This window comes from Chelonoidis abingdonii, chromosome 3 (genome assembly GCF_003597395.2).
Source record: "Chelonoidis abingdonii isolate Lonesome George chromosome 3, CheloAbing_2.0, whole genome shotgun sequence".
NCBI lineage: Eukaryota > Metazoa > Chordata > Testudines > Testudinidae > Chelonoidis > Chelonoidis abingdonii.
The window spans coordinates 94173795-94197524 of NC_133771.1; the positions used below are offsets into that span (position 1 = coordinate 94173795).

Consider the following 23730-nt stretch of genomic DNA (forward strand, 5'->3'; position numbering starts at 1 on the left):
ATAAGCCTATCCCGCATAGTTCCCAGCATCTCACCACCGGCCTCTGGAATTCTGGCGTAACGAGCCCAGTGCCTGATGGGGCGCACAAAATCATTGTCACACAGGTGGTTCTGGGTAGATAAGTCGTCAATCATTCCTTCCTTCAAGAGGATTGGAAACAACGGCAGACAATCATGTTGGCGGCGCCCCGTTTTCGCCGGTGGATTGCCTGGCAGACGCGCCCATGCACTGGCAGCCCATGAGCCCGTTCAGCTTGTTTTTTTTACAGCACACTATGTGTACTGGATGCCGCAGACAGAGTGCGATACCTCCAGCTGCTACCACATGCAGCATTTTTTTGCCTTTGGCATGATACGCAGAGATGGTTTACCAGTCATCTGTACCTGCTGCTGCTGGTGTAAATTGGCAATGAGATTGATGGTCATTGTCCTTCTGTACGTCTGCTGCCTGTCAGTGGTGCCCCCTGGCTCAGGTGCTGGGGGCACAAAGACAAAAATGGGCATGACCCCCGAAGTCAATCCCTGGGCCGTTTATGGTTTCTAGAAAGAGAGTCGAGTCCTGCCGGTGAGACTGGGGCAGAGGTGATGCAGAGAAGCCTGGACTGTGTTCAGGAGGAGGCACGAGAGCTGCTCGTGTGTCAGATCCGTGCAAAAGATGACTGAGGCATGCCGAGTGTCACAGCCGTGTGCCCCTGCAACAACGCCCAACCCCATGCTTATCTCCTCCTCAACCTTTCCTGGCTACTGTAGCGTTTCCCCCCCATTTGTGTGATGAACGTAATAAAAGAATGCAGGAATAAGAAACAAGTGACTTGTTTAGTGAGATTAAATGAGGGGAGGCAGTCTCCTACTGCTATGACAGTCCCAGGCAGGACATTCAGTGGCGGGGGAGAGGAGTCCAGCACCCGCGGTGGGGCGTGACTAGGTGTCCGAGGGCGGGGGAGCTACAGGAATCTTTCTTTAACACATGAAAGGGAGGGACTGATCGAGCTCAGCCCCCAGTTGCTAGGATGAAGACGCTTACCAGCTATTCTGTACCCATCTAACTGGGAATGAACAGGGAGATCAATTCCTATTTTTAACACAGGCACCCCCAGCCCACCTCACCTGAGACCAACCAGGAGGCACTCACAGGCTGATGTGATGACGGATATCAGTCAATAATTGTAACTGCTGCCACCAGGGATGCGGAGAAGAAAGGCAGAGACTGCCTCCTTCACTGCTGCAGCATCGCGTCTCAACCACCAGACAATCAGATAAGAAACACTAGGTGTGACATGAAAGAAGCAAGAACGATTTCTTCCCTTTTCGTTCAACGTGGTGGGGGAGGAGAATTGGACAACTATTAATACCAATTTTAGCGCTACTCCTCTCGTTGGGGAGGAGTACAGAAACCAATTTAAAGAGCCCTTTATATCTATATAAAGGGCCTCGTAGTGTGGATGGGTGCGCCATTAAATCGGTTTAACACTGCTAAAATCAGTTTAAACATGTAGTGTAGACCAGGCCAAAATGTGAGCGATCCAAAGTACAGTAAATTGGCTGCCTGCTGGAGGGTGCTGTTGAAGTCCATGCTGGTATTTTATGTGATTATTGACTTTTAATGGCTTTTCTGGTCCTTAATTGAGCATTAGAGGCTGAGCCAGGTTTGAAATGGGATGAAAATGCTTGCAACATATGCTGGTGCTTGCCAGAGTTGATTGAAATGGTGATTGAGAAGATGGTAGGAGACTTCTCTGATTTGCTTGGACTCCTGGTGGCTGCATGTCTGAAATGCACTGTAGCCTGGAATAAATGAAAGACTTATGTGCAGCAGCTGTGCCACTCCACCCTTGCATATCAAATGTGGAAAAAAGCTGCTGCCATGGGCACTTAGGGGGAAGATACACTGAAAGAAAATGGCGCAATGCAGGAAAACATGATGGTAGCTTTATGTAAAAGTTAGTCACTTTTACAGGGCATATGGTAAGAGTCCTATCCATACACTGCCACCGCAAACTCTGAGCTCTTTTAATTCTTGCACATAGGAAGCATGAGGGCTGAGATTGTTCTGTGAAATAGGGTGCTACAAAATAGGACTTCTTGTACCTTCTTCTCCTTTGTTCATCTCTCCAGAGACAGCTATAGGTTGGCTCTAAAACATTAGATTTGCATATACTGGCACTGTGCTATCCCTATGCTGTAAACCACATAGCTCTATCCTTTACCCACACATAGAATGGTGCTAGTGTGCTGTTGAAATGGGAATGATGCTTAGATGTCCAAAAGATTGGGCAGTGTGGCCAATAATGGGTCCTTTTAAACACACATACACAAACACACACACACACACACCCGTCTTTCATTTCTGGTAATGTGTGCATGAATGAATAGATATATTTAGTGTGATTGTACTACATTCCTCACAAAGCTAAATATGAAAGCAGACAGATTTTTGTTAGGTCTGTAAATGATGAGATGTCAGTAGAGTTCTCCACTCTGCAGGAGCAGTACAGGATCCACTTACTATTTGTTTATCGTATTGCTCAGCGGTAACTGTACAATTCATTTTTATGCACAACTTTTGGGTTGTGATTTGCACATATTAAAAGGCACGCATTCAGCAGAGCACTTAAGCATGTGCTTAACTTTAGGCATGTTCTTAAATTCAGTGGGACTTGAGTACATGGTTAAACTTAAATATGTGGTAAAGCGTGTTCCTGAAAAGAGATGAATTTAGCGGGTACTCAAATGCTTTGATGAATTGGTGCCTACAGCAGTACTTCTGTGATGTTATTAATTCAAGAATTCTGTGTTGTCCTTGCTATTTCTTCATAGCACTCTTTCATTTATTTAAAAAAAAATCAAAACCAATGTGCATGGAAGGGCAAAGGGAAACTTGTGACAGGAGATAGCTGGATATCATCTGGAACAGATTGTACGGGAAATGTGGGGTTAGCCCTGATTCTATGAAGAAGGCATTTTATGAAAAGGTTATGTCTACTGAAAATTGACTGTCATGTTTTATTGATAGATCTGCCAATGACAGACAGCATCATGTCTTTTACATTTCTCCCCAAAGTCTACCAGGATTTATTGATATCAACAGCAGCTTTGTTAGTTGCATATTTTTTGAGCCTCCTAAAGCACGCTACTGCTTTCCTCCTCTGCTCTGTTCATGTCAGTTTAGTTCCTTATTTTAGCAGAATTGTCCTAGCAGACAGCTTTTCAGTTTGATTAGAAATATAAAAATAAACATTTAGAAACTACAAATGAAAAAGCCATCACTCAGCACCTGTATCTATAAGGGGAACATGTTGGGCAATATGTAGTTCTGCATGTTCTGGTAGGAGTACTTGCTGTAACCTCTTGTTTTGAGGTGGGGGTGATGGATTGGACCCCCTGTCTAGGATGCCTCCTGATGTGCGGGGGTCCTGTTGGTTCCTTTGTTCCATCAGCCTGGGTTTCCTCACCCTGTCCTAGCTGTGCCAGGCCCTCAAGCCTTCTCCAGCACACACACACACAGGTAGGGACACACTCAGCTGCAAATGGGCACAGAGACACTGAGATCATCTCTGTGCGGGAGGAATCAGCTCAGGAAGTCACACAGTACTCCCTTTGTGGAGTAAACCCAAAATAATATTGTCTTTTGCTGTATAGAAAGATTTGCATAGTACAAGCTCATAAAAATTCACCTTCTCCCTCAATGCGGAGAGAGATATGCACAGCTTCTTGCCCCCCCACTGCGTGATATGAATTGCACAAACTGGGTTATGTTGTAAACAAGAAATACATTTATTAACTACAAAAGGTAAATTTTATGTGATTCTAAGGGATAGCAAACAGAACAAAACAGATTACTGAGCAGATAAAACAAAACACACAAACTAAGCTTAATACACCTAAAAAAGCAGGTTACACGTAGTAATTTCTCACCCTAAATGTTGCTTAGGCAGGTTGTAGAGTTTCTGCAGCTCAGAGTTCCAGTTATGTCTATTTACAGGCTAGACCCCTGGACTCAGCCCTTGCCTTCCCCTAGCTTAGTTCCTTGGTTTCTTCAGGACCTTTCCGCAGTCTCCCTTCTCAGGTAGGAAGGCAAATGGAGAGCCCTGAAAGCCTTCCTTCCCGGCGTTAAATAGAATGTACATAAAGCTGGAAGCCTTTGTTTCCAGTGGAAAAGTACCAGCAGGGTCCAAGGTGGTATTTTGTACTAGGTCACTTTATCACCTGACCTTGCAGTCTCAAAGCAACCATGAAACAAGGTTTATTTGCAATGTCCACAGGAAGGAACTCCAGGGAAGAGGGGAGATCTTCAAAGATTCATTGTTTTTTCATAATGGCCCATGAAGGCTGATTGCTTTCTGTCTGGTGGGCATTTCCCAAGTACACACACAGTTGTAATTGTTACATAGACAATAGTCCTAACCTCAGATACAGAAATAATACATGCATACAAATTGGTTAATCACATTGAGCAAATTATAACCTTTCCAATGATATCTCACATGACCCATTTTGCGTAAAACATATCTTAGTTATGCCATATTCATATCACAACACTATTTCTATGAAAAATATGGAGTGTAACATCACAGGGTTAATTTCACCCACTTGCTTGTAGTTGCTTTCACTATACTGTATAGTCAGTAACCCATTTTGTTTGTGTCAGTATTTCACACAACAGCAGGAAAGAGGTTTTTATTTTTTAAATTGGAAATGTGATTGTAACCAAACATTAGCAGGTGGCAGTGGCATTGAACTCATTGTTTGTACTTGATTAGGTTTCTAATTGATCATGTCCCTTTAAGTGAGGGTATTAAGGTAGCAAAACTTACTTTCCAAATATTTTGTTTCACTCCCTTCCACTCTTTTAGAAGGTACCTGGTGCATGACAGCTTTCTCATGTGATAATGGGAAAGAATCACAGAAGAGGTCATAATAAGGAAAACAGTATTGTTTCTAAAGTTACTTGTTCTCTCCTTCTGCCTTGAAACTTCCCCAGCCCTCCTCCTACCCGGTGTTCTACTATTGATTTAAAGAAATGGGACACACGTTCTCCACTGCTGTGCTTCAGCTCTCTTGCAGACTTTTATTTGGAGGCAAGAACCATTGATGGCCTGAATATCAAACATAACATGCATGTGTAGACTACCTACCTATCTTGGGCTGGCTTTAATAGTGACTTTTTTGTACATAGATTTACTTGTGTGGGAGAGTTGTTCAAATCACAAATATCATTAGGAGAATTTTTCAGCTAGCAGCAGCAGTAGCTGATAACGCCACAACAGTAATTCTTTACACCAATTAAACAAAATAAATTAATCCATAAAACAAACAAGTAACATTCAGCTGAAAGCTTTAATAACAATCCAAAACAATTACCAGCTACACAGTAATTATTCCAGAGTGCACATTGAAACACAGCTAATCCAAGCTGGTTCCTGATGTCTAGGCATTGCTAATTCTTATCTCAGGCCAGACTCAAGTCAGCCAAAATAAAACTTCTCGTTTTCCAGTTGCGGTAACTTCAAAAGTAGTTCTAAAAACTTAGCTGTCGTATAAAACCTCATTCTCTGTGGGTCACTTTCTACCTTTGTTCACTCAAGAAACATCTAGGGTTTAAATTGGCAGGTGGCAATGAAAAACAGGACTTGAAATTATCAATTTGTTAGAATTCTCTTGAACTCCCATCTCACCACATGAGAAGGAGCTCATATATAGACATCGATCACTGCTGGAGCCTTCATAATTGAGCCCATGTCTACACTAGGAACACTTTACTAGTATAGGAACTATCACTCTGTACTGGCAAAGTACTCCTAGTGTGGACTCAGCTTACACTAGCAAAACTGTGCTTTTACTGGTATAGCTTATTCCTCCACCTCCTTCCCTATCCCTTGGAGGGAAACAAGCTATACTGGTAAAGTGCAGTTTTGCTGGTATAGCTGCATCCACATGAAGGGCTTCTGCCAGCACAGAAATCACACCTCTGATTGGCATCGGTATGCTGGCAGAAATCTGTAGTGTAGATATGGCCTTAGATGCAGTTCTGGTAGACTTTCTGATTAATTGATTTAGACCTCAAAGAAGACCTGACTCTGCAGTTGTTTTCCCTTCAGAAGATGCATATGCACCAGCTCCATGGGTGCTTCAGGGCTGGTGAACCCACAGAAAAAAATTAGTGGGTACTTAGCATCCCCACAGCCCTCTTGCCCACCAGCAGCCCCACTGATCAACTCCTCCCTCTCCCTACCAGTGCTTCCTACCGATGTGATCAACTGTTCTATGGCATGCAGGAGGCACTGAGGGGAGGGGAGGAGCAGGGACAGGGTGCACTTGGGGGAGGGGGTGGAATTGGATGGGAAGAGGTGGGGTGGGGGTGGAGTGGGAGCGGGAGCAGGAAGAGGCGTGGTGGGGGATTGGGGGTAGGGGTGGGGTGGAGTAGGGGCCGGAATGGGAAGAGGTGGGGCAGGGTAGGAGCTCGGGGGAAGGGGTGGAGTAGGGGCAGAGCATGGGGCTGAGTGGGAGTTGAACCCCCGTCCCCCAGGGAAAATTAGAACCTGATGCCTGTGCGAAGAGGTCTAGATAGGGATAAAATCTGCTGCTGTTTAAGTATTTTATTTTATTTGTTCAATTGCTAGGAGTCAGTAAAATCTGCTGCAATAACAGGTTGTGGAAATGAGTTCATGCACTGGAGTGAATACAAAACAGTATAGGTTTGAAAAGGTCATGCTCACAGAGGGTACGGGGAAGATGTTTTTACTGGTAATGGCCACAGTCCCTGGTTCTGAGGCACATTCATAACTGTTGGCAGAGAAGACATTCTGGAGAGGGATGAATTCTATTAGGAGAGCAGAAAAATGGTAACATTTCTGGGAAATGTTGTTGCATTGGATTAAAACCACGAATCATACCTCGAACATTCGGTGTAACTCAACCATTTTGAACAATTTGTAGCTTGCAGCTCCATTCCAGATGGACAAAGCGTTTCAACCTTGCTGACAGTCAGGATAAGAAGGATATTTTGTGACTCATTGTCTCCAGAACTGCCTTCTGGGAATTCCCCTTGTGTAACAAGAATCCTCATGTGGCACAGAATCAGCACAGGAACTCTCAGTCACCCCCTTCCTATGGTCTAGCACAGCTGGGAAGAGGGAGTGTAGCTGGAGTGACTCTGTATTCCAAGTATTCCTGCCTGCCAGAACAGCCCCTTGGCATGTGGGTAGCAAAGTGTAAGACAGGACTGCTTTAATTTATGGTGGGCCAGGCCATGCTACTCCCAGAATCCTAAGGCCTCTGAGATGTGAAAAAGCTGTGCTTGCCCTCCCTCATGCTGAACTGCACTGAGTACCACTCTGATGCAGCTCAGAATCTGACCTCAACTTCCTGACTCCAATCCTCTGCATTGCTGCTCTCTATCCTTCTTTCCTACATGTAAGGAGTGCAAATAGTATTTGAAGTGATGAAGAAGAGAGAGCTGCCTAACTACAGGGCCTTAGATTCGCATTGTCAGATATGGGGTCAGCTAAAAAATGGTGGGAATGATAACAGAAAATTTGAGGAATCCACCTAAAGTGCAAATGAAAGTCTCTTGCTCCATTTGTTATTTCAGTGCTTAGTCAAATTCAAATACACTGTGAATTGCCACGCATTGAAAGAGGTAAGGTTCACATGATAAAGTAATCCTGATGGGTATCGTGGTGTGCTTACCCATGTAGGGAGCTCACATAATCATTTTTAATAGAGAAACTGCTGTGCAAATACGAACACTATGAACCAATATTTGCATATTATACTAAGAGCATGTTGCATCATATTATCAAATTCTGATTGTTTTGTTGTTTGAAGGTTTGCTCAAATATTAAAATATTTACTCAGCATGTCCAAGATGAGCACGGAAATCACAGGGAAACAACTTACCTTGGCAACATGTGTTAACATTCACAGAAGGCCTGACATTGCTCTCACTGAAGTCAGTGGCAGTTCTGCCATTAACTTCAGTCTGAGCAGGATTTGACCCAGAATGTTTCAGTCTGAATGATTTCTCTTCATTGTTCATTGGCCAAACATGTCCTCTGGAAATACGGACAGAAAAGGCATAATTGGGCCAGGAAACTCCAGGCACTTGACCCTGTGGAGTTGTTTTACAGATCTTTTTCTTAAGCTAAAGGAAGCAGTGGTCCTCCTAAATGGACAGTATACATGACTGCTCTCACCCATGCTCCTCTCCATTTCCTCTGTGCTAGCACACATACACAGTGGGGAGGGAATACTGCTAGCTTCAAATGAAGTAGTGGGTGAAGCTCCAAATCCTATGGATCCTGGCACTGGAGGTCTGTGAGTCCTCATCTGCAGAGGGCTGGCCTCTCCACACTGTTCCTCCAGCCTCTCTTCCCTCAGTCAGTGACCTCAAGCCTGCAGAAACCCTCTTTCTCTGAAATGAGTACAGGAGAGGAGCCTAGGTTGAATGTTCCTTCAAATAAATATTAGCTTAGGCACTGATACTGGAGTAGGTATCCGCCATCTCTGGGTGCGAGACGACCATGAAGAGGATTGTTGTCATCCCTCCATGTCCCCTTTCTGCAAATCAGATCCTTCTCGAGCCCTCATAGTGGGGCGTCTGCTGGGTTGTAAAAGAGGACACAGCGCTGTGCAGGAAGTACTTCTCCCTTCCACACAGACTATGTGAGATCTACTTGAATAGCATTTCTTACTGCTGAAGCAAAAGGGATGGTTGACACTGGTATGTTGTTTCTTCTGTTTTTATATGGAGTATGGTTGATTGATCCCTTTGAGGTCTTTACAGGCCCTTCAGCTGTTATCAGAATCCTGATTACAATAACAGCTCCTAAAAGTCTTTACATGTGAAACATAGGAAAATATTTTTGATGATACTTGATGCACAAATGAAGAAGCATCTGGATGCCAGTGTCCCTTTAAGAGCTGAAAATCTACAGAAGAGTTCGCAGAGGACAGCTTTGACAGCTGCAGAATTGTATGTATGATTTGAAAGGACTGAATATCAATGAGGTTTGTGCGAGTTGTGTGTGTTTGTTTGTTTGTTTAATACTAGTTTTAATCTAACTTCAGTTTTAAAACTCTCCCTGGTCTGAGAATGTAAAGTTTGGCAAGCCAGGCAGGAGAGACTGAATTGTGATGATCTGACCTCTCTGAGAGATGAACCTACCTGGAAGCTGCTATAGATTGTTCCAGAAAAGTTGCCTGGGAAGATTTAATTGTTTGCAAGCACTGTGGCTAGGAGAGAATCAGAGGACCTTCCCAAGGAGACAGAAGAATTTTTATATCAGCTAAAGGATGAGCATTTAAGAGACGTTTGTGTCTCTCTGAGCATTTTTGGGACAAGTTGCAGTGAAAGTGCAACAAAAAGCTGTTTTGTTTTATTCAAACATATAAGAAGCCACATAAATGCGAAGGAAGATTTGGAAGATCAGGGACTGTCTACATTGCTGGCATTAAAAGATAAGATTTTACACCTCACTGCTACATCAAAAGAGGAGCAAACTGAAACAACTGAAGTAGAGACCATTCAGAAACAGTATCTGAAAAATTAAATGGCTTGGAATATAATTTCAGAAAATCTTGAAAGAAATTAAAAGCTAACCCACTGTGGAAAATCTGTCACTCCTACCCCAGAAAGCAGAACCAATTTTTAAAGAAAGGCTTTAAAATAACAGGACAAATTGGGAGTCCTACCAAAAGGACAAGTTAAGTCGCCAAAGGAATCTTGTGCAACACCTTCAAAAGACGAACCCGTGATCTTAAATTCATGAATTTGCTATAGACTAAAACTCATGGTCTTAATAAAGACACTGCATTTATGGCATATTACAATAATTTGTAACCCACTCACCCCATGTTCTTTTGTCCTATGACTGCAGGAGTGTTAATGGGCCACTTCACCTTCAATGGTCCCTTAAAATATGTAACAAATTATTCTAAACAATTTGTTCTACCTTATTAGCTGTGATGTGTTGAGGACCTTTCTTCAACCTGAAGAATAGTTTTGTGTAGTTCAAAAGCTTGTCTCTTTCACCCATAAAAGCTGGTCCAATAAAAAATATTGTCTCCCTGTCTCTTTAAATTAAGCCTAAACAATTTGGTTTATTACATTGAAAGTGGGATTTGAAAGAGGTATACTGAGAAAGGAGGAAGAGATAATGGAAGTTGTGATTAGGGAAGTTTGCTTCTGGACTTTCTTGGGTGGGGGTGGAGAGGTACTAATCTGAGCCTTCTAAAACTAAGGTCATCTTAAGGTCCTAGCAGGAAAAAGGTGCAACTGAACGTTACCTGCAGCTCTCAAGAGCAGCACAAGAGCCAGAAGGGACACCTGAGGGTTTTCTAGACCAAGCACTTGATTTGAGACAAAAGTATTGTTTGCCTCAAAACAAGCTGACTCTGACCTGAGATATGACCTTGTCCTCGTACAAACCATGTTCTTCCATTCAGTCCTGACAGGACTGCAGAATAACAATATTCTGTCTGTGATATGACCTTATTAAAAAAATAACCGGGGTTGCAGATGAGAACTTGTTTGAGAAGCTGCATGCTATTGTAAGTGATGAGGTACAGAGACATCAGAAGCTGGAGAGGGACTACATGCTAAGGCAGTAGTGTGTAATTCTGTGCAGTCACCTAACAAAGAGCACAGGTCAAAGAGTAAAGCAGCACTTCCTCTGAAGGGAAAAGAAGACTCCAAAGGTGACTCATTGATGAATGAGACAAGGGAACTACTGCCACTATTGATGAATTCAAAGACGTGAATGCTGAAATTAATATATTAAAGAAGCCATCTAGGAATGTATCAAAAGTGCGTACAATGGTAGGAGCAAACATGCAGACAGGAGGGAAGAGGACGTGGTAGCTGCAAGCAATCTAGCAGAGGCCAGTAAGGAACACCAACATTCAGGATGCTGTACCAGTCAGGGCAGGCTCCAGGCACCAGCTTATCAAGCAGGTGCTTGGGGTGGCCACTCCGGAGCGGGGCGGCACTTTCAAGTATTCGGTGGCAATTTGGCGGAGGGTCCCTTGCTCATGCTCGGAGCGAAGGACCTCCTGCTGAATTGCCGCAGATCGCGATTGTGATCGCGGCTTTTTTTTTGACTGCTTGGGGTGGCAAAACCTCTGGAGCTGGCCCTGGTGCCAGTAAATCATAAGAGAGCCAGGACAACACTTACATTGCATCTGGCTCACCAGGAGCAGTCTACTTTTGCCATCTAACACCCAAGCAGCAAATCAGAGTCGCTAATTGAGTTGGAAAGAGATGTGTGGCATGGTGTTTTCTCAATAAAGTACAAACTCAAGTGCTATGGGATACTGGGGCACAGGTGTGCATGGTCTCAATTCAGTGGGTGGAAGATAATCTCTCAGGGACACACCATAAGGACCTTGAAGAATTACTGGAGATAGGGGATGGGCTTGATTTTAAAGCTGACAATGGAACAAATGTCCCTTATAAAGGATAGATTGTAATCCAGTTCTGATTAAGCAAAGATGATGACAACTTGACTGTTGTTGTGCTGGTGAGTCCACACAAATTAGAGGCTTTGATCATTGCCTACAATATTATTGAGGAGATAGTCAAACACCACTGCTACAATTCACCTGACGAGGCACCAGTATTTCCTCATGATGGCCTGGAAAAAGTGGAAGCTCTTCAGAAGCAAAATTCAGAAAATCTGTGCATGCTTAAAAGTGGGGAGGAGTGATGTAATTATCCCCAAAGGATAAACCACTACTATAATATGCTGGGTTCACCCAGGCCTGGATATTGAAAGTTTAACAGCAATGTTTGAACCAGATGTTGCTGCTCAGTAGCCTGAGGATTTGGACAGAAAAGAAACACTTTGCCAGATAAATATCTCTGTGAGTAACCTGTCAAAATATCACATCATTGTGAAAGGATTAATTGTGCTTGGAAATTTACAGCAGATTAAATCTGAAATTCCAGTGGATGCTCAACAGTTAAAAGCCTTACAGGTGGCAAGTGTATGGAAAGAGAGAAATGGTAATACCAAGGGTCAAGGACTAACCAACAAAGTGAGAACTGCCTCTAGGTAGAGGGGCTGACTGAGATCTGTTTGAAGTGGCAGTGAACCTGAGCCATAAAGAGATGAAAAGGAAAATGGTCCAGCAAATACTGAAGGAGGATTTTAAAGCTTTCTCCTGACATGATGGTGATATGGGACAGATCCCTGGTCTGCAGATGCATATCAGCAACCAGCAAACATGTACAGAAGAGTTTCATCTAAGTACTTTATCAACTGTATAAAAAAGTTAAGGAATATCTGAAAGGTTTCCTAATCAGGGTGTGGATCACAAAATCAAAGTCATCCTATTCATCACCAGTGGTACATGTCCAGAAAAGGCATTGCCATGTAAGACTCTGTGTAGATTATCAGGAATTGAATAGAAAAACAAAACGAGACAGACAGTCCATCCCTGGACTCTAAGATGTTCTGAATGAATTAAAGGTTGGTTTTCTATCTTAGATCAAGGGAGGCCTACCCTCAGGGTTCCATAGCTAGACAAAGCTGTCACCTCACATTGCTCCTTGGGCCTATATAAAATGAGTTACAATTCCGTTTCGTTTAACAAATGCACCTGCTGCCTTCCAGCAGGGTTTAGAGGATTTCTTTGTGGAATTTAGGAATGAGGAGTATACTTCATACCTGGATGATGTTCTTGTTTACAGTGGCATTTATGAAGAACTCATGGCAAGTGTAAAGAGAATAATGCAACAGTTTACCAAAGCATGGAATGAAGCTGAACGCTTCTAAGCATGACCTCTTTAAGAGAGGTACATTACCTTACTGAATGTTACAAGATGGATCCTACTGTCATCTTGGCAATTTGTGCTCTTACAGAGAAGCCAGCAACCACCACAGGGTAACTTCACAAGCTGCTGGGTTCCTCACCTACTATCAAAGTTATATTCAAAATATTTTGCAGATAGCAAAGCTCTTCTATGATTTGTTGACAATAGAATCTAACCCACAACACCATCAAAAGTGGACTTGGAAAAAGAAGATGCCAAAGGGCAAGAAAAGAGATCTGGACAGATGTTTTCCAAATGGCCAGTTACCTGGCTTGAGCAACATCAAAGTCATCAATAATAGTCTATTCTGATTTTTGCCTTACCCTTTATCCTTTGTGTAAATGCTTTCAATAAGGGACTAGGTCTTGTAGCAATGTTAGGAAGGTAAACAAAGAGTTATTGATTATGGGTCAAGGGCACTAACTGGATCTCAGAAGAATGATCTTAACTTAAGAAAGCAGAAGTTTCTAGCTTTGATATGGGCTGTAACTGACAAAATTTGTGACTCCCTCTGCAATGGTTTACAGTGATAACTCGCTGATGGCTATTCATCTCTGCCATGCTGAACACCACTGCCCACTGGTGTACACCAGAAGTAGCTGACTCGTACTGAAAAGTTAGAGATCATCCAGGGAAATCTAATATGGAGGCAGGTGCTCTATCTGGAATACCCCATTGATATTGAAAAATATGACAGAGTGCACAGAAGAGACAACCAAAGATGTTGTTAATGCTGTCTTACAGTCACTGGGTGTACGAAGAAATGTCAAGGTGTCTTGGTTAGCAGCTATGATTGCAAATTCTTTGGCTGTAGAAGACTTCTCTATGAACATTAAATACACCATAAAGCCTATTACGTGGGGAAACATTTTGGCAGCTAAGAAGGAAGATCCAGCAATTTTATATAATTTTTCATTATAAGTTCTTGGGGCACAAACTGAATAACCAAGAGAACTTAGAAGGATGTGTAAGATCACCACCCTTATGTATGAATGGTATTGGCTGCATTTGGGTACAGATGGAATACTTTATTGAAAACCAAGTTATGAAATCAACTGTTATTACCTGAAAATTACAAAAGGCAGGCATATCAAGAACTAAATGAAGAGATGGGACATTTAGGAGCAGAATGAACAGCTAACAGATGGCAGCAGAGTTTCTATGTGTGTGTGGGCTGAGAGAAGAGAAATTGTGGGGGCAAATAACTTAATTAGTTTGAAGAGAGCTGGACAAATTTATGACTGTGCTTGTATGATGGGATTACTTGTGATGGTAGGGGGCAGGACTCAGAAGCCCTGGGGCTCACTTCCAGTGTATGTCTTATGTTCCTAAATGCTCATGCTTCAGCATTTCAGCCACCCACATTCAGGAGTCAGGAAGATGTTCTCCCCAATGTATTCTGGGAGAGTTGTTTTTAATCTCCATTCTCTGAAGCACCAGGAATGGCCACAGCTGGAGATGGGACATTGGGTAGGGTAGGCAAGGTCTGTGAGGTGGTACCAAGCATTCTGTCTCAGGTGCTTGTCTGGCTGCTTAGATCAGCATCCAACTGATCACCCTATGGGAAGGACTTTTCCCTCAGGTCAGACTGGCAGTGACCTTGGGGTTTTTCACCATCCCCTGCGGTGTGCAGATGTGGACCACTTGCCAGGATTATCTAGCTATATCTCACTGAATCATTTGGCAGACAATCTTTTACTTCTCTGTGACTTGTTACTACTAGATATAAAACCCCACTCTAAACCGTCACAGTGGAAGATGTAGAAAACAAGGCAAACTAGCCCAATAAGAGATCAGAACGAAGATAAGAATTTGGACCCCAATGATATGATGGTGAGAGTAAAGATGAATAACATGATCGGATGTTACTGGATACTGTCCATAGCACAAAGACTCTGAATCCAAAGGCAGAAACATTCTGTCTGTATCTGGAAAACAAGCATGTTGCTGATCCTGTAAAACTTGGAAACTGCTGATGAGATTGTGACATTCACACCAGCTGTTGAAAGACATGAAACCCAAATGTGACCATTGAACTTGAAATCAGTAGCACACAAGAGGACAGATCACTAGAACAATCCACTAACACATGAGGTTGCCCGACTAGAGAGAAAAGCGCCCCATAGATAGTGAGCTGTGAATAGTTAGGCGTGCTTATCAGTGTCTAAATCGAACTGTTGGACTGGTGAATGCACCATGGGGTTGTCCCATGTTGTAACATGTAATACCAAGTACCTATTCCTATACTTTTTCCTGCATTCTATCCAAGACTGAAGTAATATTCATAATGATGTGATATTGACTTATGGTATGGATATTGTTCTGAACAATGTGTTTAATAGTTCTATTATTATGTTAATTTAATAGATGCTTTGCTAAATAGCTTGCCATATGCTCAGTGATTTGGAGTTACATGGTTATACCACTGATCATATAGGAATTATTATTTCATAAGACAGGAATATCTTTGGAAATTTAAGCTGCTCAGAAATGGCTATTCTGTTGGATAGAAGAACTAAAATTGTCACAAAAACTTCCTCCAGTTTAATGTGAAATAAACTGAAGAGAGATGCAGAATTTTCCACCATCAGTACCAGAACTTGAGAAATAAGAGATCTAAAGACTCAAGTTGAGAATGAGTTATGAGTTTGTGGAACTCTTGGGCTACTGCTAAGTCAAATGAATGGACTGTATGTTATAATTTGTTAAAAGAAATGTCAGGATGACATTACATTTATGAGGAGGAAATGTTTTACTCATAAGGGAATGTCAGGTTGCATTTACCTGTGCCTTGTCCCTTTAAGGATAGTAGGTCTTCTAAGGGAGTTAAAGGGGAAATTCTAGTTGCAGCTGCAGAGTTCTTTGTTCTCTGATTGGACTGAGCAGCAGGGAGGCTTCTTGTGCAAGCTGTGTTTGTTTGGCTTTATGCTAAGTTTAATTAAACTCCTGTTATAAAATTGTTCCTGGTTGGGATTGTAAGACGCACTGGTAGAAATACACAGATTTCAAAAGATAGATATTTGTGCAGTGAAGCATGATTTTTTTTAAAAAAGTCCTGAATCAGATCCAGCCTCACATACAGAGTAATGGCCACAGCTGTACTGCAAGATCTCATCATCATTACTTTCTTCCTGAATTCTTTTCACTTTCTGCACAATTTCACCTCATGGTTATGTCTCTTACCATTGCACTTATAAATGCCTGCACCTGAAATGTTAACACAGAGGCAGAGTGAACTAGGCAGAAGGGTGATTCTACCTGGTTTGCTCAGTATTGTTTTCATCAGCTAATTAAGATAAGAAAGAAAAAAACACTAAGTTCTGAGTCCCCTTCTCAATATGTGCAAAGAGGTTTTTCTTCCTGTTTTTGCAAGCAACTGCAAACGCTACATAGGCTGCAGCATTCAAGCATTCTGCGACTTTTCTCATTCTTGTGACAAATGTAGAAATATTTATTTCTTGCAAAGCGAGGTTTAGTCCTGTTTTCTTCATTAAAGATGGAATCTGTTACTTGCTAAAAACACACAATCACGCATGAGGGAGCTGCTATCTTCTCATCATTTCAATAAATCAGAAGTATAGCACTGGGTCTGGTTGTGGTCATTTTGATTCCATCCATCTTAAGCCACTAGAGAATTCAAGAATGACAGATGTTAGATTTCCTTGTAGTACAAGCATCATGAGAAGAAAAAAATCCCAGGCAGAACTAAACTCTAGAATGCACCTGCTGATCTGTGAAAATACCAATCACTCCTAACAAGGAAGGCAAGTTGTCAGCCATTATTGACAGAGGATTCTGAGGGGGAAGACAGGGTATTATTTTTATTTATGTATTTTGGTTTTCTTTCTCAGTAAGACTGCAGGAATTGTATCATGCTGTTGAATATACGCAATTTAATGACTTCCACATTTGTTTTGTAATGCCCACGTACTCTGCTATTTTAACCACCTTCTTCACCCCACCCCCAAAATTTTTAAAGCACAAAAGCAAGGGGGATATTAAGGCAAATTAATTGGCTGTCTGAATACAAGAAAAAGTGTGAGACAGGATCGTTCAGAATGAACATTTCTCTGATTCTTGAAGTTTATCTCCAGTGTCTGTTGGCTTTTCTGGCAGCTAGAAAATTAGAAGTTCACTGTATTTGAAGTGGTAAGAAGATTGCAGACTGGATCAGTGTTGTTCAGTGCTGAAAGAACCTGATCCAAAGCCTATTAAAGTCAGACTCAATGTTTAATTAAAATTTTCAGCTATATAGGGCCAGATTCACTGCTAGTGTAATTGGGTGTAGCGCCGTTGACATTGGTGGAGTTTACATCAGCAGATAATTCAATCAGTAATTACTCCTGGGGAAATTCTGCACCACTGTGCTATGCAGAATTTGTGCAGAATTTCTTTTTAACTTTGCAGAAATGGGCTGCAGAGCTTCTGGCTGCCACTAGGGGCTGCTGGACCCAGCAGAGCCCAGCTCACAAATAGAGAACGCTGCTGTTGGGAGGGGCATGGAGCTGGAGGGTTCCCAGCAGCTGCAGTTCCTGGTATACGCTGAAGGAAGAAGGCAGCATGCACGAAACTCCATACCAGCCCTGGAACCAGCATCAGGCAGTTTCTCACTCTGGATCTCTGGACTCTGGGAGTAGGAGTACGGGTTTCTGGGCTGGGGAGGCCCTGAAGCTGGGCTCTGGTTGGGGAGGAGGTGCAGGTGTCTGGGCCAGGGAGGGGGCCTGCAGCTGACCTCTGAAGGGAAGGGGCAGAGCAACAGGAACTGGGTTGTCATAGTTATTTCTTTAACTCTCTACTCCTGGGGGAATTTTGGTGTGCGTCTGTATTCTTGCAGACATAGTTGCTGACAGGTATTTTGAAATAAATTACCAAAATAATTGAAATTGGCATGATTATAGTGTATTATTTTCACAAATAAAATATTCAGAATTTTGCAGAATATGAAAATATTGTGTGCAGAATTTTTAATTTTTTGGTAATTTATTTCAAAATAATGGGTTTTTATTAAAAGTGTTTGAGCATTGGCCTGCTAAACCCAGGGTTGTGAGTTCAATCCTTGAGGGGGCCATTTAGGTATTTGGGGATTGGTCCTGCTTTGAGCAGGGGGTTGGATTAGATCTCCTGAGGTCCCTTCCAACCCTAATAATCTATGATTCCCCTCTGAGTTACCTTTTTGCAGATCTGAAGTAACTCTGTTGAAGTCGATAGAATTATATCAGTATAAAACCAATGTAAGGAAGTGAAGAATCAGGGTAAATGGCTCTTAAGGGACTGTGTTTACACTGAAGGGAGATAGAGGCAAAAGCACAGACCCAGAACTGGCACACAGATGCTGAACAGAGAGTTCCCTTATGCCAAGGGAATTTGATGAGGGGAATTTACAGTCAGATTAGATCCTTTACATCAATGGTCCCCAACCTTTTCTGGGTGGCAGGCACCAAACAACGAGCCACCGAGGACCATGGCCAGCGGACAGGCATCCGCCAAAATTCTGCCAAGAAGCGGCAACATCAAGAGGCACCCCGTTGGGAACCACTGCTTTACACTATCTGAGCAATGTAAAAGTGCCATAAAGTGAGTAGAGAATCTGGTAACACGTGTGGAACAGGCTTTATATGAACATGATTTAATTAAGGAGGAAGCATGGCCAGAAGAAACTCAGCTGCCAAATTGTGAAAAGATGCTAGGAGAGCAAAGAGTGCAGCACCCCAGGGCAGCTTTACTTTATTCAGTTTTGATAGTACACTAGGATAGAGCAAAGACACTGCTGTTGGAGTACCTCTTGTATTTGTTATGTCAGCAGTACTGTGTCATGTGCCCTGTGCTCCTGAAGGCTAGGTTCAGTAGAGAGATCACAACTGCTAAGCTACGGTGTTCTCCTTGCAAGCATAGCCCACCATTATTGTTTCACATTCATGCATTCTTTATTAATTCATCATACAAATAGGGGGATAACTGCCAAGGTAGCCCGGGAGGGGTGGGAGAGGATGGAAGCACCAAGTGGGTTGGGGGAGGAGGGAAGGACAAGGCCACTCTGCACTTTAAAACTTATTGAATGCCAGCTTTCTGTTGCTTGGGCAGTCCTCTGAGGTGGAGTGGTTGGGTGCCTGGAGGCCTCCCCACCATGTTCATGGGCATCTGGATGAGGAAGCTATGGAGCTTGGGGAGGAGGGTGGTTGGTTACACAGGGGCTGTAGTGGCGGTCTGGGCTCATGCTGCCTGAACCTCAACCATACTGTTTAAGGCAGCAACCTTGGCATCTTTTCATACGTTACTTGCCACAGCATTACAAACATGACATGACAATATATGTAGATGCTACCATTGGCAGGAGTCCTGCTTGCTTTTAACCATTAAACTCTCAGATATTTTCTAAATCACCTACTCTCTTCTGCTGTCAAGGTGGGTACTGCTGTTAAAGTTGCAACTTCCTAGGCTGGTGCAGAGGGACAGTGGAGAATGCTAATCTCATACCTGTCCATCTCTTGTATTGGTTGTCTGAGTTCCTCTATACAAGCCAGTCCTTTTACCTTGTTTTTCCTGGTAGTAATGGATTTGCAGCTGTTTTCTCTGAAAAATTGTTCTTTACATATAATTTAGAATTAATGGAAAGTTATTGCTTTGTGAGTCTAACCAAGCTAGCCATCCCTTTTATTAGGGGTATCACAACTTTGCTTTTTTCCCCATATCCATTTGCTGGTGGGAGCACTTACACCCATTATGTATGCTGTCATAGAACAGCTAGGAGAAGCCAAAATTACAGGTGAGAAATTATTCATTCATTCCACGTTTTGGCATATGTGTTATGACACCTCAGGTACATTATGGAAGGCTGGAAAGTGGCTTTTGAAGGACTCTGCTAAAGCAGTCAGTAGTTTGACTGCAATTATCAGTGTTGCTCTTTATCTTTAGCAAGTTGCTTACGCTATGCTTTTTAATCCACAGGCCGAAAGTTGCCAGTTTAGTGTTATATTGCAGTATTATTCTGTGTATTCTTAGCAAACCCCTACTGTAGTTGGAAGAAGGATTTTTGTGTTTTACGTTATAACAGAATGTTGTTATTTTGTCTCACACTGTGAAAATTAAGCTTCTGATAGTGTTAAATTGTATTCATCGTTTATTTACTTCATTTTGTTTAGAATCAGATTTTCCATTTGTCCCAGCTCTCCTAAGTAGGCATTTCTGCAATGTTGACTGCTGCAGCTTCTGCTGGGAGAAGCTGGAAAGGAATAGCGCTTGGTTTCTCTACAGAGAATTTCTAAATGCCCAAGTGCCATACAGGCTGATCGTCAGGATACTTTATCTTAGTGTTGACAAGTGCAATCTTCTATGCTATTGCAAGATCTTCTTTTGGAGATGCTGAGAGGAAATTCAGCATGTCACAATAAATAGATCAGGTTGTCATATTGAGGTACAAGTTTGAATGCTGCTGCAGTTGCAACCATAGCCCACCAGGTGGTGGAAGGGAATGAATCAGCCTGCAGTTGCTGAGCTACACAACTATTGAAGTATATATACAATAGACCATTTTTAAAGCCTGTTCTAGATAGCAGGAACGTGTATGAGTGTCAACACGTATGGTTTGGAAGAACTTGGGATTCAAGATCTGGAAAATTTTGGATTCAGGATATTAAACATTTAGTATATTAAAATGGCAGCAAAGCGCAGATGAAATCCAAAATTATAACTGGAAACAAATCTCCATCAAGGAACAAGAGCCAGTGTACCAGAAAAAGAACGCGCCTGGGCCAAGGGTGTGCTGTATTGCTCAGGAGTCTTGTGAGAGAAGAAACACGATAGAATTTGGTCTGGGATGACTTAGTGACTCTGTTTCCACATTAGATGAAGTTATGAAATTAAAATCCTTTCTTTGCCTTGTAAAAAAAAAAAATCTGTTAGTCTAGCACCTGTGACAATTGAGTGCCTACACGCTGCTTGTCCGCTCTCGCGGGCCTCTCGTGAGACAGCATGTCTTAGGATTGCTCATTAATTGTGTTGCCACACGGTGAGTGTGAGAATATGAACAATTTCAAAAGTGGAAATGGAAACTCTCCTGTACAAATAGAACAGAATGTGGCACACATGGGCCCTTATAATTTCATTATTGCCACCATATAAAGGGCTTTGTAAAAAGGATTGTCTTTTAAAAAAACAAACAAAAAAACCTTGGGCTGACTGTCAGCAGTCAGCTGTGGCCTCTGTGCACTGGTCAAGGTGCAGTTTTTCTTCCTTGTTTAGTTTTTGCTAAATTGTTTCTATTGTTAAGAGATTTCAACCCATTCAGGAGCTCTTCTCTGGTTCCCTTAATTGGACCTAATTTTCAGCTTCTTGTGAACTCTCTGCTCTCACTAGTCAGCTATCTTACCATAATTTAGAGTACTATTAATTCTGCATTGCTGCTAAATCAGCAGCATTCTCCAAACCTGAAGCTGGAATGCTAACATAACAGAATATGCAAGAGGCATAAACCAAGTACACTTCTACCCCGATATAACGCGACCTGATATAACATGAATTTGGATATAATGCGGTAAAGCAGTGCTCCAGGGTGGCGGGACTGCACACTCCAGTGGATCAAAGCAAGTTCGATATAACACGGTTTCACCTCTAACGCAGTAAGATTTTTTTGGCTCCCAAGGACAGCGTTCTGTCGGGGTAGAGGTGTACTGTATGGCCAAAGCAAAGCAGAATTCTGGACAAAACTGAAGTTTTCTTATTGGCCATCATTAATACTATATCCACAGTTCATGGCCTAAATTTTCAAACATTATGACTGGTGATTTTAAGTGCTTCAATTTTTTGGTACCCAACTTGACATAACTTTCAGGAACCTGATTTTCAGAGGGTGGATATCTTAATTTGGGTACCCAAAAAATGGGGCCACCAAAAATCACTAGTAGTTTTTTGGAAAATACGGGTCCAATCTACAGTTACCAATAAATACACGTCTAATGGTCTTCCTAATTTTTTTCAGTATATTGTAATTTCCATTTCACAGGTAATAGCAAAAGACATCATAGCATCTCTGGGCAATTAGTGCACTCTTTGGGTGGTTAAAATTTAATAATACAACCTGTGGTGTGATATGTACGCTCCCTGTCATGTCTTAATGCTTAATTATTATATATCTGTTGAAGACCTTCCAGAAGAAGTAACATAATGGAAGCAGAATTAATCTTTGATTTAGATCAATAAGGTTAGATATAAAATGAACTTTTGGTGCTCAGCTTCAACTTAGCCAAACTAGACATTCTCAGAAAACACACACACACACACAAACAAAGGAGCATAGATTAGAAAAAATTGTCAATTAAAAAGTTAGCTAAACAAGTCTACTGTATAGAATTGTCAAAGTCCTGGATTAATTAAATGAAATCTTCCTTCTCGCATCTCCTACTTTTATATTCCAGACTGGCTGTACATGTCATTCACAGAGCTAATTATTTTACCCTGGGTCTCCAAGTCTGATTAATTGCTTCAATGCTGCATAATGTACCAGCTACACTGGCCGAAATTCAAGTTCCCCTGCTGCTCAAGGTATTTAGCAAGTTCTTTGCAAATACCAGCACTTCAGCCCTGAGCTTCATTGGAAGTGGGGTGGAAAGCTGAGAAGTGAAAAGGAGACACAGTTGTTGCCATTGGGAGGGGGAGGCAAGCTGGAGAATCAGGGGACAGAGTGTGCTCCAGTTGCTGGGAGGTGAGTCAGATTGAGATATATATTCAGGAATAGGGAGGGAAAACAGAGTTTTATTGTAGTCCCAGAAGCAGAGTGAGCTGACAGGGTGCTACTATATCTTGAGGTTGTGCTGCACCTCTGTGGAGAGGTTGAGTTTCAGTAACCTGGTGAAAGAGACATTATATGCATGCCATTGTTATGACGAGTGGGTCAAGGCATGTTTCCAAGGAAGTAAAGTGTTTCACGAGAAGCCCAGTACAACTTCTTAATAAAAAAGATTGGATGTATGTCCTTTGCCATATATTGAAAAGGTAGATAAGTAGAAGAAACTTCTAGAAGCCTCTGGTGCTTCTCTCATCTCACCTTCAGTATCCAGACACTGGTAAATGTAAGTGGCACCAGGCAAAGAGGTTGTGAACAAATACTATTCTTATCAGACCACGAAGATCTGAGGCTCTTGTGTGGTTCTCCTGGAACTTGGCAGTCCATAGAAGTTTTATCCAAGACCTCCTAGCTGCCTCTCCTAAGGGTGTCACCCCTACCTTCCATGGGCAGTGGGAAGAGCCCCCCTTCGGGGAGGCTAGTCCCAGCTCTGCCCCTTCTGCCCTCACTCTGCCTATGGCCAGAGCCTCGAGCACCCCCCCCGCATCGGCCAGAGAAGTCCCAGACCAGCTTCAGCCACACCGCACCTCCCCTCCCAAGACCCCAAGCCACCCGGGGAAAAGCGTCTGTGGTCTGGAAGAAGCTTTTGCTATACCCCATGCAGTTTCCGGGGAAGCTGAGGAGGCAGTATTTGCTACTTTGCTGGAGTCCAGGAAACTGAATAGCATATACCGCCTCCTCAGCCACCCCGGAGCCTGCATGCATCATAATAAATCAAAAACTTCCCCCAAAATCCCACAACCAGGGATCTTACAGCCACAGCAACACCAGGGGAGGCAGAGCATCCCCTGGCCTATTATACGTACACCCATGCTACCTTTCTTATGTCAAGGGTGCAGTTATGCCACAATGAGTCTGCAGAATTTCTGTAGTTTAATGCAAGGTTCCAACCACCTGCTAAGAGGGTAGGCCATCAGGAAAACCTTGCCATGCTATTATAAGAGAAAAAGAGGCGTAAAAGACGGTTACTCACCTTTGTAACTGTTGTTCTTCGAGATGTGTTGCTCATATCCATTCCAAGTAGGTGTGCGCGCGCCGCGTGCACGTTCGTCAGAAGAATTTTCCCCTAGCAACACCCG

The 23730-nt window shown here is 42.6% G+C and overlaps 1 protein-coding gene across 2 annotated transcripts in view; it reads left to right on the forward strand.

The window, feature by feature from the left end:
* SLC35F1 (solute carrier family 35 member F1) overlaps nt 1-23730 on the forward strand; it is a 408883-nt gene that overhangs the window by 175058 nt on the left and 210095 nt on the right. Inside the window, exon 1 of one of the 2 annotated variants that reach the window (XM_075063902.1) lies at nt 17271-17446. The exons of the other annotated variant lie outside the window; for it this stretch is intronic. Coding sequence (XP_074920003.1) covers nt 17313-17446 — 134 coding nt within the window. The 5' untranslated portion in view covers nt 17271-17312. Of the gene's footprint in view, nt 1-17270; nt 17447-23730 lie in introns of those variants that run through there. 2 annotated transcript variants of the gene reach the window in all.